Source organism: Acartia tonsa, chromosome 12, assembly GCF_053477335.1.
Source record: "Acartia tonsa isolate MP-2025a chromosome 12, ASM5347733v1, whole genome shotgun sequence".
NCBI classification, from domain to species: Eukaryota; Metazoa; Arthropoda; class Copepoda; order Calanoida; family Acartiidae; genus Acartia; species Acartia tonsa.
In genome coordinates, this window is record NC_137271.1 from 48035164 (window position 1) to 48055084 (window position 19921).

The 19921-nt window shown below is 29.0% G+C and overlaps 2 protein-coding genes across 2 annotated transcripts; both read right to left on the minus strand.

Annotated features, from left to right (window-relative positions):
- Positions 1-10651: 10651 nt before the first annotated feature.
- On the minus strand, positions 10652-13067 carry LOC145333390 (uncharacterized). The gene is made up of 7 exons (XM_080178507.1): positions 12953-13067; positions 12695-12793; positions 12367-12465; positions 11936-12034; positions 11604-11702; positions 11268-11366; positions 10652-10734 (listed from the first exon to the last, which is right to left on the minus strand). The coding sequence occupies exons 1-7, from the start codon at positions 13065-13067 to the stop codon at positions 10652-10654; spliced, it is 693 nt and encodes a 230-aa protein (XP_080034633.1).
- Positions 13068-13872: 805 nt separating this feature from the next.
- LOC145333391 (uncharacterized) lies at positions 13873-16706 on the minus strand. The gene is made up of 3 exons (XM_080178508.1): positions 16601-16706; positions 14153-14251; positions 13873-13976 (listed from the first exon to the last, which is right to left on the minus strand). The coding sequence occupies exons 1-3, from the start codon at positions 16704-16706 to the stop codon at positions 13873-13875; spliced, it is 309 nt and encodes a 102-aa protein (XP_080034634.1).
- Between the last annotated feature and the right edge of the window lie 3215 nt (positions 16707-19921).

Below are 19921 nucleotides of genomic sequence, written 5' to 3' on the forward strand. Positions count from 1 at the left end.
TTTGATAGATTACTTACAAGCAATCAATGAAAATGATTGCTTATTTGGCTTATATACCAAATCATGCTATTTTTTCATAAATTACTTATAAGCAATCAATGAAAATGATTGCTTATTTGGCTTATATACCAAATCATACAATTTTTTCATAAATTACTTATAAGCAATCAATGAAAATGATTGCTTATTTGGCTTATATACCAAATCATGCTATTTTTTCATAAATTACTTACAAGCAGTCAATCACAATAAATGCTTATTTGGCTTATATACCAAATCATACAATTTTTTGATAGATTACTTATAAGCAATCAATCACAATAAATGCTTATTTGGCTTATATACCAAATCATCCAATTTGTTGATAAATTACTTACAAGCAATCAATCACAATAAATGCTTATTTGGCTTATATACCAAATCATGCAATTTTTGGATAAATTACTTATAAGCAATCAATCACATTTGTTGCTTATTTGGCTTATATCAGCCAAATCTTCTCTTTTTTTCATAAACTGCTTACAGGAAGGAAGGGATTAATTATTACTCCTCCTTCTTTTTCTTCACTTCAACTTATATAAGCCACTTTTACTGTAAATGACTGAGTATTTATTTACTCCACCCTCTTTTATCTCACAAGTAAGACCAAATTGTTGTAGAATGCTGATATAAGTAAGCAATTAGTATTCTTTATGGCTTATCAGTAATTTACCACAAAAATGGCACAATGGCACATTTAAGTAAGCCAAAAAAAATGTTAATTGCTTACTTACACGTTTTGAGATTACTAGGGTAACTTTATTGTCTGAAAGAAAAAAGTTTACACGGCTTTGATAACCTTTTTAACTAATACCTCTACTGTTAGAATGAACGGAGACATTTATTTTTGGGATGTTTGTATTTTTAGTAGCTTTACAAATGTTATCTCTATTATGTTATGGATTACAACTATTTTCAAGTAAGAGTGTAGCTTATGTTTATAATTCTAGCGACAGCCTGCTTTTAGTAAGTTTATTTTAACTTAGGAAGGACAACAATTATGTGTAGAAGGGAGGATTATCAATAGATATATTTTCATGCTTTTTTTGGCTTGACTATAAGCAACGTTCGTTTTTTCTCTTTATTTTCCTTCAAAAGATAGCCTCTACTAAGGGCACGAGCGTTCATGAGAAATATATTGGTTTGCTTATACCGATACTAAGGGCATTTAAGCAACTAAAATTATTAAGTATACCGTTACTAAAGGTATTTTGAGTCATTTTTTAAGTCAATAAATTTGATACATAATGGTAATTGCAATAATTTCTAAGGAAAAATAAACCCAATTATGAGCGTCGTATAAATTTAAAAATAATTTTAAAACATTTTAAGCCATCTTTTGTTGAAGTTTAAATTTTGCATTGTACTTTCTGACTACAATCTACTCTGAAATGGTAGGCTGCACAATCAATTCTGCTTAGCTTCAGTAGTTGAATATTAGCAATTTAACAAAATTCATATGATTATGATGACCATATTTTTTATAGCGATAATAATGATAACACTTAAGTTATACTCAATAATTAATTGTTTATATACTCTGTATTAAGACGTTCATATGTGAATATGATTATATACATATATGCCTGTAATATAATTTTGTATGAAATCTTATCATCTTTTCTAATTTTGTGTAGTTGAATGGTTGCTAGGAGAAAAGGGCTTTAAACCATGGTTAATACTTGCGCGCCCGCTCATTGCAAAACTTGTCTGTTTTGCATAGATGCTTAATCATTTAAGCAAAGAATCAACTAGATTATAAATTATAACTTGTGGTGAAATTATTTAAAAGATATAATATATATTAATCAAACATATATATATAAATAAAACATCAATACGCAAACAGAATGTATCCTATGATATTGGTAATCCTTAATTATGTTACATGAAATTTTGTAGAGAATTTTAAGCTATATAAAAGTTTTGCAATTTTAAATGCTCTCTTTTAAATATCGCAAGTCGTAACCACAAAATTAATGTGTCTGGTTGGAAAAAACGTTTTTATTTTGCAAACAAAATTATCAGAAAAGATTTAAGTTAATATTTTGAATGTTACTCTAAGATTTACTTCCTAATCATATTGATTTCTTTGAATTACTAAGCAGGTTTTGAATTAAATAGTTTATCAGTCTGATTAAAACTGTAATCAAATTAGATTAGATATCTTAACATTCAATACACAATTTTTTTATGTTTTGTATGGCAGATAGTCGTGCATTGGATTTAAAAGTCAGAAGGCGATTTTGCAAGTTTGTTTTTTAGGCTTGGTTGGTTGTTAGCCTGGCTATATCCGGGTGTGTTTTCAACCTACTCAGCCTTGACAGCCCGCAAGTGCGGGCCTTGTTCTGAGTTACAACAACAACAATGAAAAATAAACACAAAAATAGAGTTATCTTTAATAGAGAGCTGTAGTTTTATATGGCTTTTTTTGCAGTTCTTGCCAATTTAACATTATAATGGATACTTGGTAATATTTATACGATTTCTAGTGTATTTGTTCCCTTTAAACTATAGTTAGGTAATAGATAAGCTAATAAGCAATTGATAACATGTTTTTACAAATAATCCACTCATATCTAATCAATGTGCTTAACAGGACTTTACATTTCAGATTTTAGTAAAATCTACCTATGTTAGAAAATTTAAATTTAACCTTTGATGATTTGAATGGCTTACCGAGATAAGACTTTTTACATTTGTTTGCTATTAAGTATTTTGATTTTTTAGAGAGAAATCCTTTTACTTGTATGCTAACACAAAGTAAATAAACAAGTAAACCAAGGACACAGAGATGTAATTTAGGATTATAGTTTATAAAATATACGAGCATTAGTGTTTTGAGCAGCAAGGGTGAAAATAACTGTACTAAATATTTAACATTTAAAACTAAAATAGATAGTCTTGTATCTAATTTTAGTATTTCAACAATATTAGAAAGAATGGGAGTTTGCATACTTACAAAATTATTTTGCACCTTATTAACCTTATTATGATTATTTATATTCTCATTATTAGAAGGAATGGGAGTTTGCATACTTACAAAATTACTTTGTATCTGATTAACCTTATTATGATTATTTATATTCTCATTATTAGAAGGAATGGGAGTTTGCATACTTACAAAATTACTTTGTATCTGATTAACCTTATTACGCTGACTTATATTATCATTATTAGAAAGAATGGGAGGACATGAAATATTACTTGATATGTAATTGTCACCAATAGACTTATTGTCAGAAGTAATTTTGCTTTCTGTGAAATCCATAATGTTATGACTACTTACATAAGTACTTTGTGGTTTATTAACACTTTTTGAAACACGGGAAAAAACGCAATTTTTACAATCTAAAATGTTTGGTTTTCTTACATAAATGTTTTGGGTTTTATTATTTACAATCTTTAAAACATCAGATTTGTTACTCTGACATGATTTAGTTGTTTTCATTTGTATATTTCGGATGTTTTGACTTTTTCTAAAAAACAATCTGAATCATTTTTATTGACATATTCTGTTTGATGAATCCTAGACATCCCTCTAGTATTAATCTGAACATCATTTGACATAAACCTATAATTTCCATCGTTATTAGAATTTAAAAAGTTTTGTGCGCTAGGACCTGGTGCCCTAAGACTTTGTGTATCTGAACCTTGAACACTTAGATTATGTAGTGTCCTTTGCATAGTTTGCATCTTTGTATACATTTTGGCCATGTTTTGTTGCAAAGTTGTTATCTGTTGATTATTACTATAAGAATACGAATTTTGTTGATTTTGACCCTTATAACGTTTTTGGTTAGTAAAACGCCCCCATGTATGGTTAAATAAACGAGGCATTCCAATAGACGTCTCATCATCAGACTTGGACATATTTTATGTAGATAAACACAATTTTTAATATGAAATATGAAATAATATTTTATTCTAATTAACTTAGCGCAATAAATTTAGATACACCAATTTAATTACTTTGTTAACTTTCAAGGAGCGTATTAAAAGCTTCGTCAAAAATTTCAAAAGTAATTATAAAAAGTTTGAACGTTGTCTGATTGAGACATATTTGTTTATGAAAAGATTTATTACTGTTAAAAAGCTTATTGATTGTTTAGTTACCAATACCAATTATTTTGGACACCAAGATTTATAGATATTAGGTATAAAGTTTTTAACCTTAAATTTATTCACTATTTCAACCTTTAATGAGAATAATATTTAACCAACACAAACTTATAATTATAGATTTGATAAAGTTAGATACGATAAATTTTTATACTTTAATTTAATCTTTTCTACAGCTTTGACAAAAAACGTAAAAGAAATTACAAATACTGTATATTTTAAATTTAGTTTTTGTCCAACCTTCAATTAGCATTAAAACTGTATACCTTAATTTGATTACTTTGACAACCTTTAACGAGCATAGTAAGAGCTTCGTTAAAAACCTCCAATGTAATTACTTCAATGCTACCTTCTTAAGTTTATTGTATGATACTATGTATCTTTAATTTAGATACCTTGACAAACTTTAAGTGAGTGTAGAAAGAACTCACTTAAGGTTTCAAATGTAATTATAAGAAATATAGGTTAATGATAAAATAATTGATAACTACGCTGTATAATTTATTGGACGCTTATTTTATAGATATATAGGGTACCTCCCCCTATCAAAAACAAAATTTCAAATAAATTTAGAATACTATTGACCTTGACAAATTTTAAGTGAGTGTAGAAAGAACTCACTTAAAATTTCAAAAGTAATGTTATTAAAGCTTTCTAACCTGATTACTTTTATAATATTTGAGTACCTAAGAAAGAGGTAACCAACCTTATTAGTAAAAGTAATTAAAATATAATTATATACACATAAATATGTTAATTATTCGATATGAGTGTATTTATTATACTATTTGTATACAAATCTGTATAAATATGTATAAACGACGCTAGTGAAAATCCCAACTTGAATAATTATAAATGACGCTAGTGGAATACCCCACCTTTAAATAGATGTTAAAGCAAAATATATTTAATTAAAAAATACAATACCCTGTCGTTGTTCTCTTAGTGCCTCCATTGTAACATTTTTGTTCTCTTAAACACTTTGTATAACCAAAATAACAAAATACATTTTACTATATACAAAAGATAACTCAATATTATACCTTTATTTTCTTAACTTATTGCATGATGTTTAATACATGATAACTACATAATGACTGCTTTAAAGCAAAGCCTTGAATACCAATGTGCGCTTCACTATACGTGGAGCTGGTTGTACATTTTTGCAATGATGCAAATATATTTGCAACAATCTTTCAATCTATCTGTCTATCTATCTGTCTATTTATCAAACTATCTATCTATCTATCTATTTATCTATCTTATTATCTATCTTAGAATCTATCTTAGAATATATATATCTATCTAACTAATCTATCTGATTATCTTTATATTTATCTATCTATTTATCTATATAACTATTGATCTATTTATCTATCTAACTATCTATCTATTTATCTATCTTATTATCTATCTATCTATTTTTATATCTATCTATCTATCTATCTTTCTATCTATCTATCTATCTATCTATCTATCTATCTATCTATCTATCTATCTATCTATCTATCTATCTATCTATCTATCTATCTATCTATCTATCTATCTATCTATCTATCTATCTATATATCTAACTATCAATCTATCTATCTATTTATCTATCTTATTATCTATCTTTTTATCTATCTTAGAATCTATCTATCTATCTAACTAATCTATCTACTTATCTATCTTATTATCTATTCATCTATCTAACTATCTTATCATTTATCTATCTTATTATTTATCTATTTATATATCTATCTATCTATCTATCTATTTATCTATCTGATTATATATCTGACTATCTATCTATTTATCTATCTGATTATCTATCTATCTATCTATATATCTTTTTTTATATCTGATTATCTATCTATTTATCTATCTAACTATCTATATATTTATCTATCTAACAATCTATATATTTATCTATCTATCTATCTATCTATCTATCTATCTATATATCTAACTATCAATCTATCTATCTATTTATCTATCTTATTATCTATCTTTTTATCTATCTTAGAATCTATCTATCTATCTAACTAATCTATCTACTTATCTATCTTATTATCTATTCATCTATCTAACTATCTTATCATTTATCTATCTTATCATTTATTTATCTTATTATTTATCTATTTATATATCTATCTATCTATCTATCTATTTATCTATCTGATTATATATCTAACTATCTATCTATTTATCTATCTGATTATCTATCTATCTATCTATATATCTTTTTTTATATCTGATTATCTATCTATTTATCTATCTAACTATCTATATATTTATCTATCTAACAATCTATATATTTATCTATCTAACTATCTATCTATTTAGATAAGATAAGATTTAAGATAAGATTTATTTTCCTCAAAGGTACAACATGTTTTATTAAGTATATATCATATATTAAAGTTACTATGCTTTGATTGGTTTGTTTCTTCTGGTTTGTTATGTTTGGTACAAGTTTGGAAACAAATTACATAATAACTATTATTAAGTACCTAGCATGGAATTGGCCGAACTTCGTCTCCACCTAGTTGCCAAGCCAGTTCAAATAGGATAAAGATAATATTTTACAAGAAAAAATTCCATGCAACATGCATTTATCTATCTTATTATCAATCTATCTATATATCTATCACTTTTTATATCTTATTATCTATCTAATCACCCTTTTTTTAAGATTACAATCATCGGTAGAAACGTTTGGACACTCAACTTAATGAATAAAAAGTCCCTAAAGTTGTTGAGCAAACCTATAAGAAAACATGAAAATAAAACATTGGGGACTAGTGTAATAAACAGTCCTCTCTCTTTCTTCAATTTGAGCATTACAGACATACTGACTGTCATTTATGGAGTAGATGCAGCAGTTGTTTTCATTATTTGATAAAGGTTTAGTGATTATAATATATTTTAAATATATATAATAATATCAATCTATCCATCTATCTATTTATCTTTATATATATCTATCTATCTATCTACTTATATATCTATCTATCTATTTATCTATGTATCTATCTAAAAAAAATCATATAGATTTGACAAAGGTTTGGTGATTAAAACCTTTGGATTTAGTGCAGTTTACAGAAATATGTATCTAGATATTAGTTTTAGTAGTTGAGCTTCTCTATAATTCATGCTGTATGTCTGACATTGAATATTGGCCATTGAAAAGCATGTTTTTTTTCATTTTTATTTGAATCATATATCCCTACTTTTAAATGCTTATCTTACCATTGAATTATTATTTTTATAAAATTCTAGGATTAAATGTATCTTTTATCTAAATTCATGTACATCCCCCTAATGATGATACACAAAATTACCCCTTCTGTAGATTGCAATTAGTGGTTGAAATGTTTTGACACTGAAGTTAATGAACCAACCAATTAACCTTAATATAAGTTGTTAAGCCAAGGAATAAGAAATTGTATTATAATACTTTGGGGACTAGTATAATAAACAACCCAATGGCGCCTCTCTTCCTTAATACCCTCCCTCCCCCCCCAACATCTGTAGCCATACTGAGATAAGTAAAAAAAAATTTTTAAATCTGTCTGTTTGTCTGTCTGCTTATCCATCTGTTTGTCTATCTGTCTGTAACTATGTCCATCTGTCTGTCCGTTTCTCTGTCCATCTGTCTGTCCATCTGTTTATCTGTCTGTCCGTATGTCTATTGTCTTTCGATTCATTCATCTGTCTGTCTGTCTGTTTATCCAACTACATGACTGTCTGTCTGTCTTTTTGTCTGTCTGTCCATATGTCTGTTGTTTTTCTGTTCACCCATCTGTCTGTCTGTCTGCTTATCCATCTGTTTGTCTGTCTGTCTTTAACTCTGTCCATCTGTCTGTCAGTTACTCTGTCCTTCTGTCTGTCTGTCTGTTTTTCCGTCCACATGTCTGTCTGTCTGCTTATCCATCTGTTTATCCGTCTACATGACTGTCTGTATATCTGTCCATCTGTTTGCCCATAACTCTGTTAGCAACTCTGTCCATCTGTCTATCTGTCTGTCCATCTGTTTATCTGTCCACATGACTGTCTGTCTGTCAGTCCATCTTATAAAATTACAACAAAATGCCAATAGAACAGTAATTGAAAGCTCCATAATTACACACAAATTAACCATTCTGTAGATTATAATTAGTGGTTGATGTTTTGACACAAAACTATATGATCCAACCAATAAAAAGTCACCAAGGTTGTAAAGCCAATGAATAAGAAAACTTTACTATGGTGACTAGTGTAATAAATGAATGGATATGCCTTAATTCATATTATAAATTTAGTCTTATTCTGATTTCAATTATGTGTGGCATAAAATATTTTTATATTTTTAAAGGTTTAGTGATTTTCATTGTTAATTCTACTCAGATTTAATGTAATTACTATGTTAACTTTTTTATGAAATAAAAATGTTCTTGAAGTTATAAAGGCTTTTTTTGAAATATAATCCTATTATATAAAGTAGTAAGTTTTTTTTGTCTAGCCAAGGATCTTGCTAACCACTGAACTGATATGGTTCTCCTTTACAATGAAGCTTCTTATATATCCAGAGAAGGTTTTTAACTATTTATGGGGAGGGTGTCTCCACTTTAAGTGTCCCTAGAGGCTTCTAGGTGCATAGCCGCTAGTCTATAATACAAAGTAGAACAATGTTTTTCTGTCTGTTGCTTTGTACCAATGGATCTCATTAACCATTGAACCAATCGGGTTCTCCTAATTTTTACTTATTTTTGAAATCTAAATAAATAGTGCTCCTAGAATTCTAGGGGCAGAGCACTAGTATAGAATAAAGAGGAAGCAGAAAACTTTCTATGGCATGAACAGAATAATAAAAAAGTAGACTCATTACAGACATATTAAATGAAACTAAAAGATAATTAAAAACATTGAATGCTAATAATTTTATTGATTATATATCAAGGACAATTAATCCATAATATTAAATGTTAATAATCAAAAAGTTTAAAGTATCCAAATCTATAATTTTTTTGGAAATATTGCTTTAGATTAAACTTGAATCAAAAAATCTCTTTTTACAAATTTATAAGAAAAAAATTTATAGATTTAAATTGATACAAATTAACAAAATATAAACTTACAAACTAAATTAATATGTTATAATGATTATTATATCTGTAAATAACTAGCTATATAATGTTTAGATAAAAAAAGTTGCAAATAAATAATCGGAATTTTTGAAAATTTGTTTCAAAAGTAATACAATTACACAGGAGTCTATGATCTTTGGAAATAAGGGGAAAAAATTAAATTATCATGGAAATTGGATAAGTTTTTTTTTATATAAAAAATAAGATAAGTATTAGAAATATTTTGATAGCCAGGTTTTAGTATAAAAAAATGCAAATTCATGTAAAGGAGATTTGGATAGAAACAGCAAACTTAAAACTAAAGATGTTGGGCTGGTTTTAATTTTAATGTCTAGCCTGGTTTTCTACAATTATAAAATTTTACAATCATAAGATTAAAACCAGTTTATTATCCAGTGCCTTTGACATCTCAGGGCTAAAAAAACTGGTTTCAACCTTATAATGATACATTTTATACCTGTGGAAAGCTGTTTATAGCATGATGAGAAAAATAACTATTATTACATGAAGGGAGAATATGTCAAATATTTGTAACTGGATAGAAATTGAGTAAATAGTACATATATGTAGCCAAGAAAAAAATATGTTCTATGAAGGATCTTTATTTGCTGCCGTTGTCAGTTCTGAAGTTTTAACATTGAATATTATAAGTAAATAACAAATAAATCAACAACAAAAAAAGATTTTCTGGGCTTAACTTATTCATAGATTTAAATATTCTACAACAGAAAATGAATAAAAAAAGGATGAGGGGTTTTGGTACATTAATCTTTTTTTTAAACATAGTATGGAATTTCAGCTTGAATGATATAAAGAGAATATTCCACTTTTAAGGTTTTTTTCTTGCTAATTGCATATGTCAAATTTATGTCATGATTTACCTAGTTTTATTGTTGTTCATTTATTCAAGTTCCCTTCGCCTCTTTGCTCCTGAAGTATGCATTACATATTTAAATTAATTAACATGTTTATCTGTGTGCAGGGATTGTGACCAATTAAATTTACAAAAGTGTCACAAAATCCTGGTGTATAGAGAATAGCAATTTAGTACAAAAAAAAGATTGTCAATGTTAATCTTGAAATTTATAGCCTCAACACTCTTTATTTTTTTATCTGTCTGTCTGATTGTCTGTCTCTCTAAAAATTAAGAAACCATACAAAAAAATTTTATTCTTTATCTACCAGGAGCCAATTTATAGCTTTCTTTAAGTACAATAAGGACCTACAGATTAGGGCTGCTAGATAATATGGGTAAGGAGGCATGTCAGAATTATAAAACAGGGAACTGCACATACTTATTCAATCCTCTAGCTAAATGGTTATTTTAGAACCGGCCATCCTTCCTTCCTCTCCAAACAAACTACAAAAAGAATGGGACTTTATATAAGCTTACCATTTTCTCTTAGCACTTCGGCAGTTTCAGTATGCACTCTAATTATTGCCCAGTCAAGTGCTGTTTCACCTGGACACATTAATTTCTATAATACACATGTTCACAACTAAATATCTAGCCAAAAATAGTTTGGACAGAAAAGAAAAATTGTTAACAGATATATGCAGGGTGGGAGGGTAATTGTAGAAATTTCTGATCACAATCCAAGCTGTAGCTCATTTGTTTTTGAAGATAAAAGAAAGCATAGAACATCATGAAATGCAGGAATTCAAGTCAATTTCAGGTTCCAGGTAAAATCCTGCAGGTTCTAATTCTCCAGGTCATAGATCCTTTGAACGCAATTTTTTACTTAGTGACATTAAATTTTAAACTTTAGCATTAGTTCACATAACATTTTAAATTTTCCTGCTGACCGCCAATTGCTGCAGCTGGAAATGTCAAGTACAGCTGCTGCCACTGAAATTTATGTTTATAGATTTCTAACATTAAATCTACATAAAAGTACCAATTTTCTAAAAACATGGTTCTTATAGCTTCAAATGTTCTAATAAGGAATTAAAAGGTAAATGGAAAAATAAACGCCATAAAATTAAGAAACTAACCATCATTATCCTGTAAATTGACATCAGCTCCATTTTCTATTAGAATCTTCACTATATCAGTGTGTCCATTCCATGCAGCATACATAAGACTGGTTACTCCTGGATGAACATACATTTGTCATATATCTAAACATATTATACAATCATCATTATCCTAGAGCTAATGAAGAATTAAAAGGTAGATGGATAGATACAACTACATTATCTTATGAATAGTCATCAGCTTTAGGTTCTAATAAAGAATTAAAAGGTTGATTGATAGATATAATTACAATAAATTGTGTAACTAACCATTATCATCCTGTATATGGACATCAAATAAAACAAGGAACTTACCATCATTATTCTGTATATTGGCCTCAGCTCCATTTTCCAGAAGAATCTTTACTATATCAGTGTATCCTCCCCATACTGCATTCATAAGACTGGTATCTCCTAGATAAAAATACATTTGTCTTATATATGAAAATATTATATAATAAAGGAAATGTGTAGTCTTTTTAATTTTTTGAAACAAATCCAGTGTTGATGGTGGGGGACCCCCATAGCAAAATCCCCAAAAATAAAATTCTTTGTGTAGCTAAACCATGATTATCCTAGTCCCATGTTCTAATAAAGAATTAAAAGGTAGTTGGATAGATACAATTACAATAAATTGTGTAACTAACCATTTTTTTTCTGTAAATTGACATCAGCTCCATTTTCTATTAGAATATGCACTATATCAGTGTGGCCTTGAAATGCTGCATTCAAAAGACTGGTTTCTCCTAGATGAAAATACAGTTGTCTAATACATAAAGATATGAAACAATAATAGTATTATGAAGCAGGTATAAGGTATAACCAACAAGCACAAAAAAAATCTAAAATAATATTTGGGGGACAAATGGAGAGGTTGTCAATTTTATGATGTGTTGCCCCCTACTGACAGCTGAAAAACAGGTATAGGTTTCGAGATTTTTTCCCGAATTAATTTCACTATTGGTATAAGCTGATTATGAAGCAACCATTCATTTTGGACTATAAATAGACCCCAAGATCTAATAAAGAAATAAAAGGTAGATGGATAAATACAACGACATAAAATTAAGAAACTAACCATCATTATCCTGTACATTGACATCAGCTCCATTTTCTATTAGAATCTTCACGTTTTCAGTGTGTCCTTTCCGTGCTGCTGCCATAAGACTGGTAGTTCCTAGATGAACATACATTTGTCTTGTATATAAACATATTATATACTAAAAGAAATGTGTAAATTTTTCAATTTTTTAAAACAAATCCTGTGTTGGTGGTGGGGGACCCCCAAAGCAGCATCTCCAAAAATAAAACTCTTTAGCTGTAGCTTAACCATGATTATCCTAGTCCCATGTTCTAATAAAGAAGGTAGATGGATAGATACAATAACAATAAATTGTGTAACTAACCAGTAGTTTTCTTTGAATTGACATGAGCTCCATTTTGTAGAAGAATCTTCAGAATATCAGTGTGTCCTTTCCATGCTGCAGCCATAAGACTGGTATATCCTATATATAGAAAATATATTTGTCTAATCTATAAACATATTTTACACTAAAAGTATTGTGTAGCTAACTATCATTATATTAATCCTATAAATAGTCATCAGCCTCATGTTTTAATGAAGAATTAAAAGGTAGATGGATGGATACAATTGTGTAACTCACCATATATATTTTGTATATTAACATCAGCTCCATTTTCTAGAAGAATCTTTACAATATCAGTGAGTCCTTTCCATGCTGCAGCTATAAGACTAGTTTGTCCTGGATAAACATACATTTGTCTTATTTTTAAACATATTATACAATAATTGTATTGTGTAGCAATTCATCTAAAACCTAGCTTTGTCATACAAAGTATTAGGCTGTATGTAGGTCAGTCTGTCTGTCTGTCTTTTATAATTTTTGGAAACAAATCCAGGACCCCCAAAGGACCTAGGAACCCCCCCCCCCCCCACCCCCCTAAATTAAAACTTTTTGTGTAGATAAACCTATCCTATGATTATAATAGGCCCATGTTCTTATAAATAATTAAAAGGTATATGGATAGATAAAACCAAAATAAAATGTGGAACTAACCATTTTTACTCTGTAAATTGACATCAGCTCCATTTTCTATCAGAATCTTCACAAAATCAGTGTGGCCTTTGTTTGCTGCAACTATAAGACTGGTATCACCTAGATGTTTTATATACAGTAAGACACACAAAAAAGTATCTTTTAGTGTGTAGAGCAATTATCTTACTTAATAAAATGCTAATGCCTACTAATGACTGTTTTAGTATTATTAATAATTGTAACTAACCCATTTCATCCTTGGCATTGATATCAGCTCCATGTTCTAATAAGAGCTTCACAACATCAGTACGTCCGTACTTTGCAGCCTTCATAAGACTGGTCTCTCCTAGATGTAAATATATTATTTATGTAATATATTGTGTAATTTAGAATAGAATTATAGATTCACAGGGAGTTATATATAGAAAAGTATAATTGTATAGTTTATGTATATTAAGATATACATATACATATATTTTGTAATATATGTGTAGTAAGATAGATATTTATATGATGTAAATATGTAACTAACCATATTTATTCTTTGCATTGCTATCAGCTCCATGTTCTAATAAGAGCTTTACAACATCAGTATTTCCTCTCCATGCTGCCAACATAAGACTGGTATCTCCTAGATATAAATATATTAGATATATTATATAGTTTAGAGTAGAATTATAGATACACAGATAAATATAAATATATAGAAAAGTATAATTTTGTAATATAAGTATAGTAAGATAGATCAATAGATATTTATGTGATAGAAATAAAGTACTAATATAATAATAATATTTTGTAACTAACCCCATTTACTCTTTGCTTTGATGTCAGCTCCTTGTTCTACTAGGAGTTCTACAATATCAATTCGTCCATTTCTTGCTGCCCAGATAAGACTTGTCAATCCTAGATATAAGTATATTACATTTATTTTATAATGTATAGTTACAGGGAGAAATCTAGTTAAACCTTAAATACTACCAAATTGTGTATTAACCCATTAGTGACGAACCGGGTATCAAAACCCGGTTCCAAAAAATGGAGAAAAAAAACATTTTCCAGTCTTCAAATTTTATTATCCTTTTGTGAGCCTCTCTTTACTCCGTTCTTTATCTATTGAGAAGTCTCAGATATGGAACTATTTTTGTCTGGCTTTTACTACAGATATACAACATGAATATCGTGGCTTCTATTACAGCTAGAGACCTATAATTTTTTTGGGTAAATCCTTGAGCAATAATAAACAGATAAAAATATTAATTTGCGCCGCCAACCGCCATTTTACCGCCGTAACCGCCGAAAATGGCGGTTTCCGTTATTTGCCGTTTTTCGGCAATGATCAGAAAAAGTAATTTTTTTGTTATGAAAAATAAAAGTGCGTCCTAAAATTTGATCATCCTAGCTGCAAAATTGGCCGCTCTACAGCGGTTTTTAAATTTAGCGGCTGGCCGCTAAAAAGCAGCTAAGGAGCGGTCTGACTGCTATGACTAGAATAAGTAATTTTCTCTAAAAATACACATGAACCACCAGAAAAAAATTTTACGTTTTTATCTGTACCAGGAACCGAGATAGAGGGGGGGGGCTCTTTGAGCCCCCCCCCCCCGATCTATTAAGGTGGGAATTAGGGCCCAATCTGTAAGGGTTAATCAGTATACCATAGTAATCTCTATATGTGTCCTCCAATAGTTTTATGCTCTTTTTCTGATATGTATCATCCAATTTTTATATGTTCTTTTTTTGTGTATGTCAGGTTTTAAAACTTCGACAAACGGGCTTTTTTACCCAAAACTGCGGCTGAAACCGGCCGAAACCGGCCTAAACACTAAATTTGAAATAAATTGCTTCATATATTACTTGTAGCCCTATAGATTACATGAGGTTGTGTAGTTTTCAATTACAGATCATATGAAAGTTCTAAAAAGTGTTCATCTCACTTTGGGCGTTCAAAAATTACATTTTTCATTTTTTTGTTGAAATAACTGGGTATTTAGGAAAAAACTGCTTTTAACCCATTAGTGACGAACTGGGTATTAAAACCCGGTTTCCAAAAATGGAAAAAAAACGGTTTCCGGCTTCATAATTGCATCATTCTCAGTATGAATCCCCCCTCTACTACCCTGGTTTTCATTTACCCCTGGGGCAGGCAGTTTTGCTTACTTCCGTTTGCCGGTATAGCTCAACAAAATTTGAAAATCATGAAAATTCAAAATACACTTCTAACTTTTTTGTTTCTATAGTAAAGTTGCTGATTTTTTTCTTGAAATCTAATGTTTATTGACAAGTACATCTATTTGTGAATTCGTTTTATTCAAATTATTATTTTTTATATGATTTTTTACCCAAAACGGCGGCCGAAAACCATCCGAAACACTAAATTTGAAATAAATCGCTTTGTATATTACTTGTAGCTCTATAGATTACATGAGGTTGTGTAGTTTTCAATTACAGATCGTATCAAAGTTCTAAAAAGTGTTCATCTCACTTTGGGCGTTCAAAAATTACATTTTTCAATTTTTGGTCAAAATAACCGGGTTTTTACTACAAAACCGGATTTTAATGCCGGCGGAAACCGCCCAAAACGGGTAATAATGCCTGGTATTTATGGCCAGGCCGAACCAGTTTTTTTGCAACTTTCCTGTGCACGCCACTAGAGCAAAACAAAAAAATTGGAATTTCGTTTTTACCATTATAAAGCTTCCCTGAGATTTTCAGCTCAATCGGCCCATAAAAGTGGGGCTTGGCACTAATGGGTTAATGCCGGAAGAAAACCACCCAAAACAGTTTAAAATACACGTTGTGCATTTATGGCCATGCCGAACTGGGTTTTTTTTCAACTTTCCTGTGCACGCCACTAGAGCAAAACAAAAAAATTGGAATTCTGTTTGACCATTATAAAGCTTCCCTGAAATTTTCAGCTCGATTAGCACATAAAAGTGGCGCTCGGCACTAATGGGTTAATGAAAGATAGAAAGTTAGATAATAAGATATATCTATTAGAAAAATAATCAAAGGCCTTACAAAATAACAAATAAATACTTCAATTTTATATTGATTTATATTGATAGGATATTAGGATAGGATATATTGATATAAGGATAGATAGACAATTAGATAGATAAATATAGGTAGATAGATATATAAATATATAGATAGATAGAAAAATAGATAGATAGATGGATATATAAATAGATAGATAGTTGAATATGAAAGTTTAGTAATTTGTTAATAGATAAACATTAACATAAACAAACTTACCGTCTCTATCAATATCATTAATATTTGTTCCATTGTTAATGTAATATTCTACAATCTTCAGTAGTCCTGCCTTTGATGCGTCAATAATATTGCCTTTACAAAACATTTTATTTTGATGCTAAAGAAGTGAACCAATGAATCATGCTTGGGATATCTCAAAAACATTTTTTTAATAAGGTGTATATATGATATGATAATCTGAGGTTTTATGTTTAGGTAATTTAATATGTTAATATAAAAAAGTTCTGAATTCTTCAAAGAATATAAAAGATATAACTAAATTCAATATATGGAATTACCTGCATTATTTATTATATTCTCATATTCCCTAAATTTCTTCTGATAAAAAACATATTAGATTACTAACTTGTATGATTACTCTATAGTGATTAAACCTTATAGAAAAGAGCTTGGAAGATACTATTAATAGGAAAATTTTACACTTAAAGTTAATTTATTTTATAAAGAGGAAAATTTGAGAATAAGACTAGATTTTAAAATTTATTTTGACATCACACTGTTTAGGTTTATAATGATTAACATAAATGAAAATCTTACTTTCATTTCCTCAGTCAAAGTGCAGTTATATGCTCTGTAATAAAGTATTTTTTTCAAATAATAAATCATTATTAAAAATTATTTTACAATTACAAGTACCTTGATATTGCTACAACATCAACGGCAGATAACCTGTCCTAAAATTGGTCTTGTCTCATTTATAAGTTTTATATCTAAGATCATTTTACTTACAATTAACAAGGCAATAACAAACTTTCAAATTCTTTATTGTTTGTATTAATTATCAAAAAAAGTAAAATAATTATGACCCATAACAGTTGGGGGGGGGGGGGGGGGCATTGAAAGCCACCCCCCCCCCCTCCCCAAGTATTCTCATTTTCTGTGTGATAGTTAGTGGGCAGTAAATAAGTGAATTTCAAAAACTTAAAAAAGTTTAATTTTGCTTCCTTCTACTTTTTATTTAACAATCTTTAAAAAGTTTAAAACACCTGTAATTTACTTATTTTTTGAAGCTACAAGAAAATATTTATATTAGAAATCTCAAAACATAAATTCTTGGTTTAAGACTTAAGTTAAACTTAAGTTTAAAATTTAAAGTCAAAATTGTGGCCACTAGAGCCTTTTAAAGAATTTGGAGACCTGCAGGATCATACCTGGAACCTGAAATTTACTTGAACACCTGTATTTTATATGAGAATGTACTAGTAGAGGATATTTTAGTATTTTAGTAACATTAGTTGGTTTGTTTAAGTCAAAAATATTTTTGCTTTTTACCTGGATGATATTTAAAATTCAAAATCTCATTTATGTGTCTTACCCATATTTGAAAAGTTACTCAGTTATGGCTGTCTGTCTTTCACACAAAAAAAATAAGATAGAAAAACCAGAGAGGGGGGGGGGCGTTAGGGTCAAAGTGAATTGTAACATTTAATGACTATTTTTCTTGTGTTTTTAATCAAAATCACAACAAACAATTCCTAACCTTCCTCCTCAAACTTAACAGATATATTTAAAATTTGGTTTAAAAATGAATCTAATCTAATCAATAATAAATATATTTAAATAAATGCTAATCATATAGACAAACTTATATTTCCCCAAATCCCTGATTCTTATTTCTTATTTTATTAATATTACAATTAATGTTGATTCAAACAGCCATGACCTATTCATAGAGTAGCTAAACTACCAAAATTGACTTACAGGATAAGATTGTATGTAGTGACCAAAGTATACCCGATAGGGGTATTTTACAACCATGCAAACTGTTCCATTTATGCACCCATTAGTTCCAGGATAGTGCATAATAGAATGGAAATCGTATGGAGTCTAATTAATTTAAAATCACTTAATTTGCTATAGTATTAAAGGGACTGGAACACAGATATTTATACTTAACCCTATGTCAGGTTGCTAAGGTTGTTATAGGACCATTTCCTCTAAGATATTTTGACTCTCATTTTAATGGCATGAAAGATTGAGTTAAATTTTTCTGGATCTACCAATCATAATGGCAGCAGAGGAACCATATAAAATCTAGCTAAATGTTATTTATTCCTGTATTTCAATTAAATCCAATTCTCTAATCCTTTTTTGGCTTGAAGTAAAATTGAAAGGCTATTGAAATGTTTACATGATATTCTATTTTTTAAAAAATAATTAAACATGTTCTCAAATGAGCCATTCATAATTAGATTACTGATTCTTTTGTGATTAGTATTTACTAATTTTTTTTATTTAAAAAGTACAGGTTAAAAATTTGTTTAACTGATAAGAAAAGTAGGTTTAATCACAAGAAAGAAAGAAAAAATGAAGAAAAAAATACAGATAACAGCAGGCTTATATATTATCAGAAATGCAACTTTTTAATGCACCTTTGGTAAAAATCAGCAGAAAAATATCTATTAACCCTTACAGATCAATCTCATTTTTTTTGTAGGTAAGATGGAGAGCTGTAACTTTTAAGGTTTAGTAATTATACGTCAGCAAGAGTAGATTTTATTAGGATATCTGGTCTGTGTCGGTTGTGGTGTCTGGTCAAAGTCGGTTAGGAAACAAAAAAAATATTAGAAAAAATTCTAAATAAATCTTAATTTCTACATTATGACTTTTTTGTATAAGGTAGAATCCTAAATTTTTTTTGGTGAATACTTAGATATCAATGACCTTCTGAGAAAAGTGGTGTTATGACCATTTGACCGCTCCCTGACCGACTTTATGACCAATTTTTGTCCGGCTTTTACTACAGACATATATCATGAATATCATGGCTTCTATTACAGCTAGAGACCTATTTTTTTTTTGTGATTTGTGTAATTTTTTTTGTGAAGGACCAAAAATCTATGTTTTGCAATGTTTTGCTATAATAAGGACAGAAAAGCTATGTTATGTAAGATTTTGCTATGTGAAGGACCAAAAAGCTATGTTTTGCGATGTTTTGCTATAATAAGGACAGAAAAGCTAAGTTTTGCAATATTTTGCTATGTGATGGACAAAAAAGCTATTTTATGCAAGATTTTGCTATTTTTTGCAAGAATTTGCTATGTGAAGGACTAAGAAAAGCTATGTTATGGAAGATTTTGCTATGTTTTGCAAGAATTTGCCATGTGAAGGACAGAAAAGCAATGTTTTCCAAGAATTTGCTATGTGAAGGATCAAAAAGCTATGATTTGTGAGGTTTTGCTATGTGAAGGACATAAAAGCTAAGTTTTGCAAGAATTTGCTATGTGAAGGACAGGAAAGCTAAGTTTTCCAAGAATTTGCTATGTTTTGCAAGAATTTGCTATGTGAAGGACAGAAAAG

Excerpts from the sequence above, each read along its gene's own strand:
- LOC145333390 (XM_080178507.1), bottom strand. The coding sequence starts at position 13,067 with ATGTATGTTTATCCAGGACAAACTAGTCTTATAGCTGCAGCATGGAAA. Across the intron at positions 11,703-11,935 it reads CAATTTACAGAAAAAAAATG|GAGATACCAGTCTTATGAAT; the intron begins GTTAGTTACACA and ends ATTTTTATCTAG. Across the intron at positions 11,367-11,603 it reads CAATATACAGAATAATGATG|GAGTAACCAGTCTTATGTAT; the intron begins GTAAGTTCCTTG and ends ATGTTCATCCAG.
- LOC145333391 (XM_080178508.1), bottom strand. The coding sequence starts at position 16,706 with ATGTTTTGTAAAGGCAATATTATTGACGCATCAAAGGCAGGACTACTG. Across the intron at positions 14,252-16,600 it reads TAATGATATTGATAGAGACG|GATTGACAAGTCTTATCTGG; the intron begins GTAAGTTTGTTT and ends ACTTATATCTAG. Across the intron at positions 13,977-14,152 it reads CAAAGCAAAGAGTAAATGGG|GAGATACCAGTCTTATGTTG; the intron begins GTTAGTTACAAA and ends ATTTATATCTAG.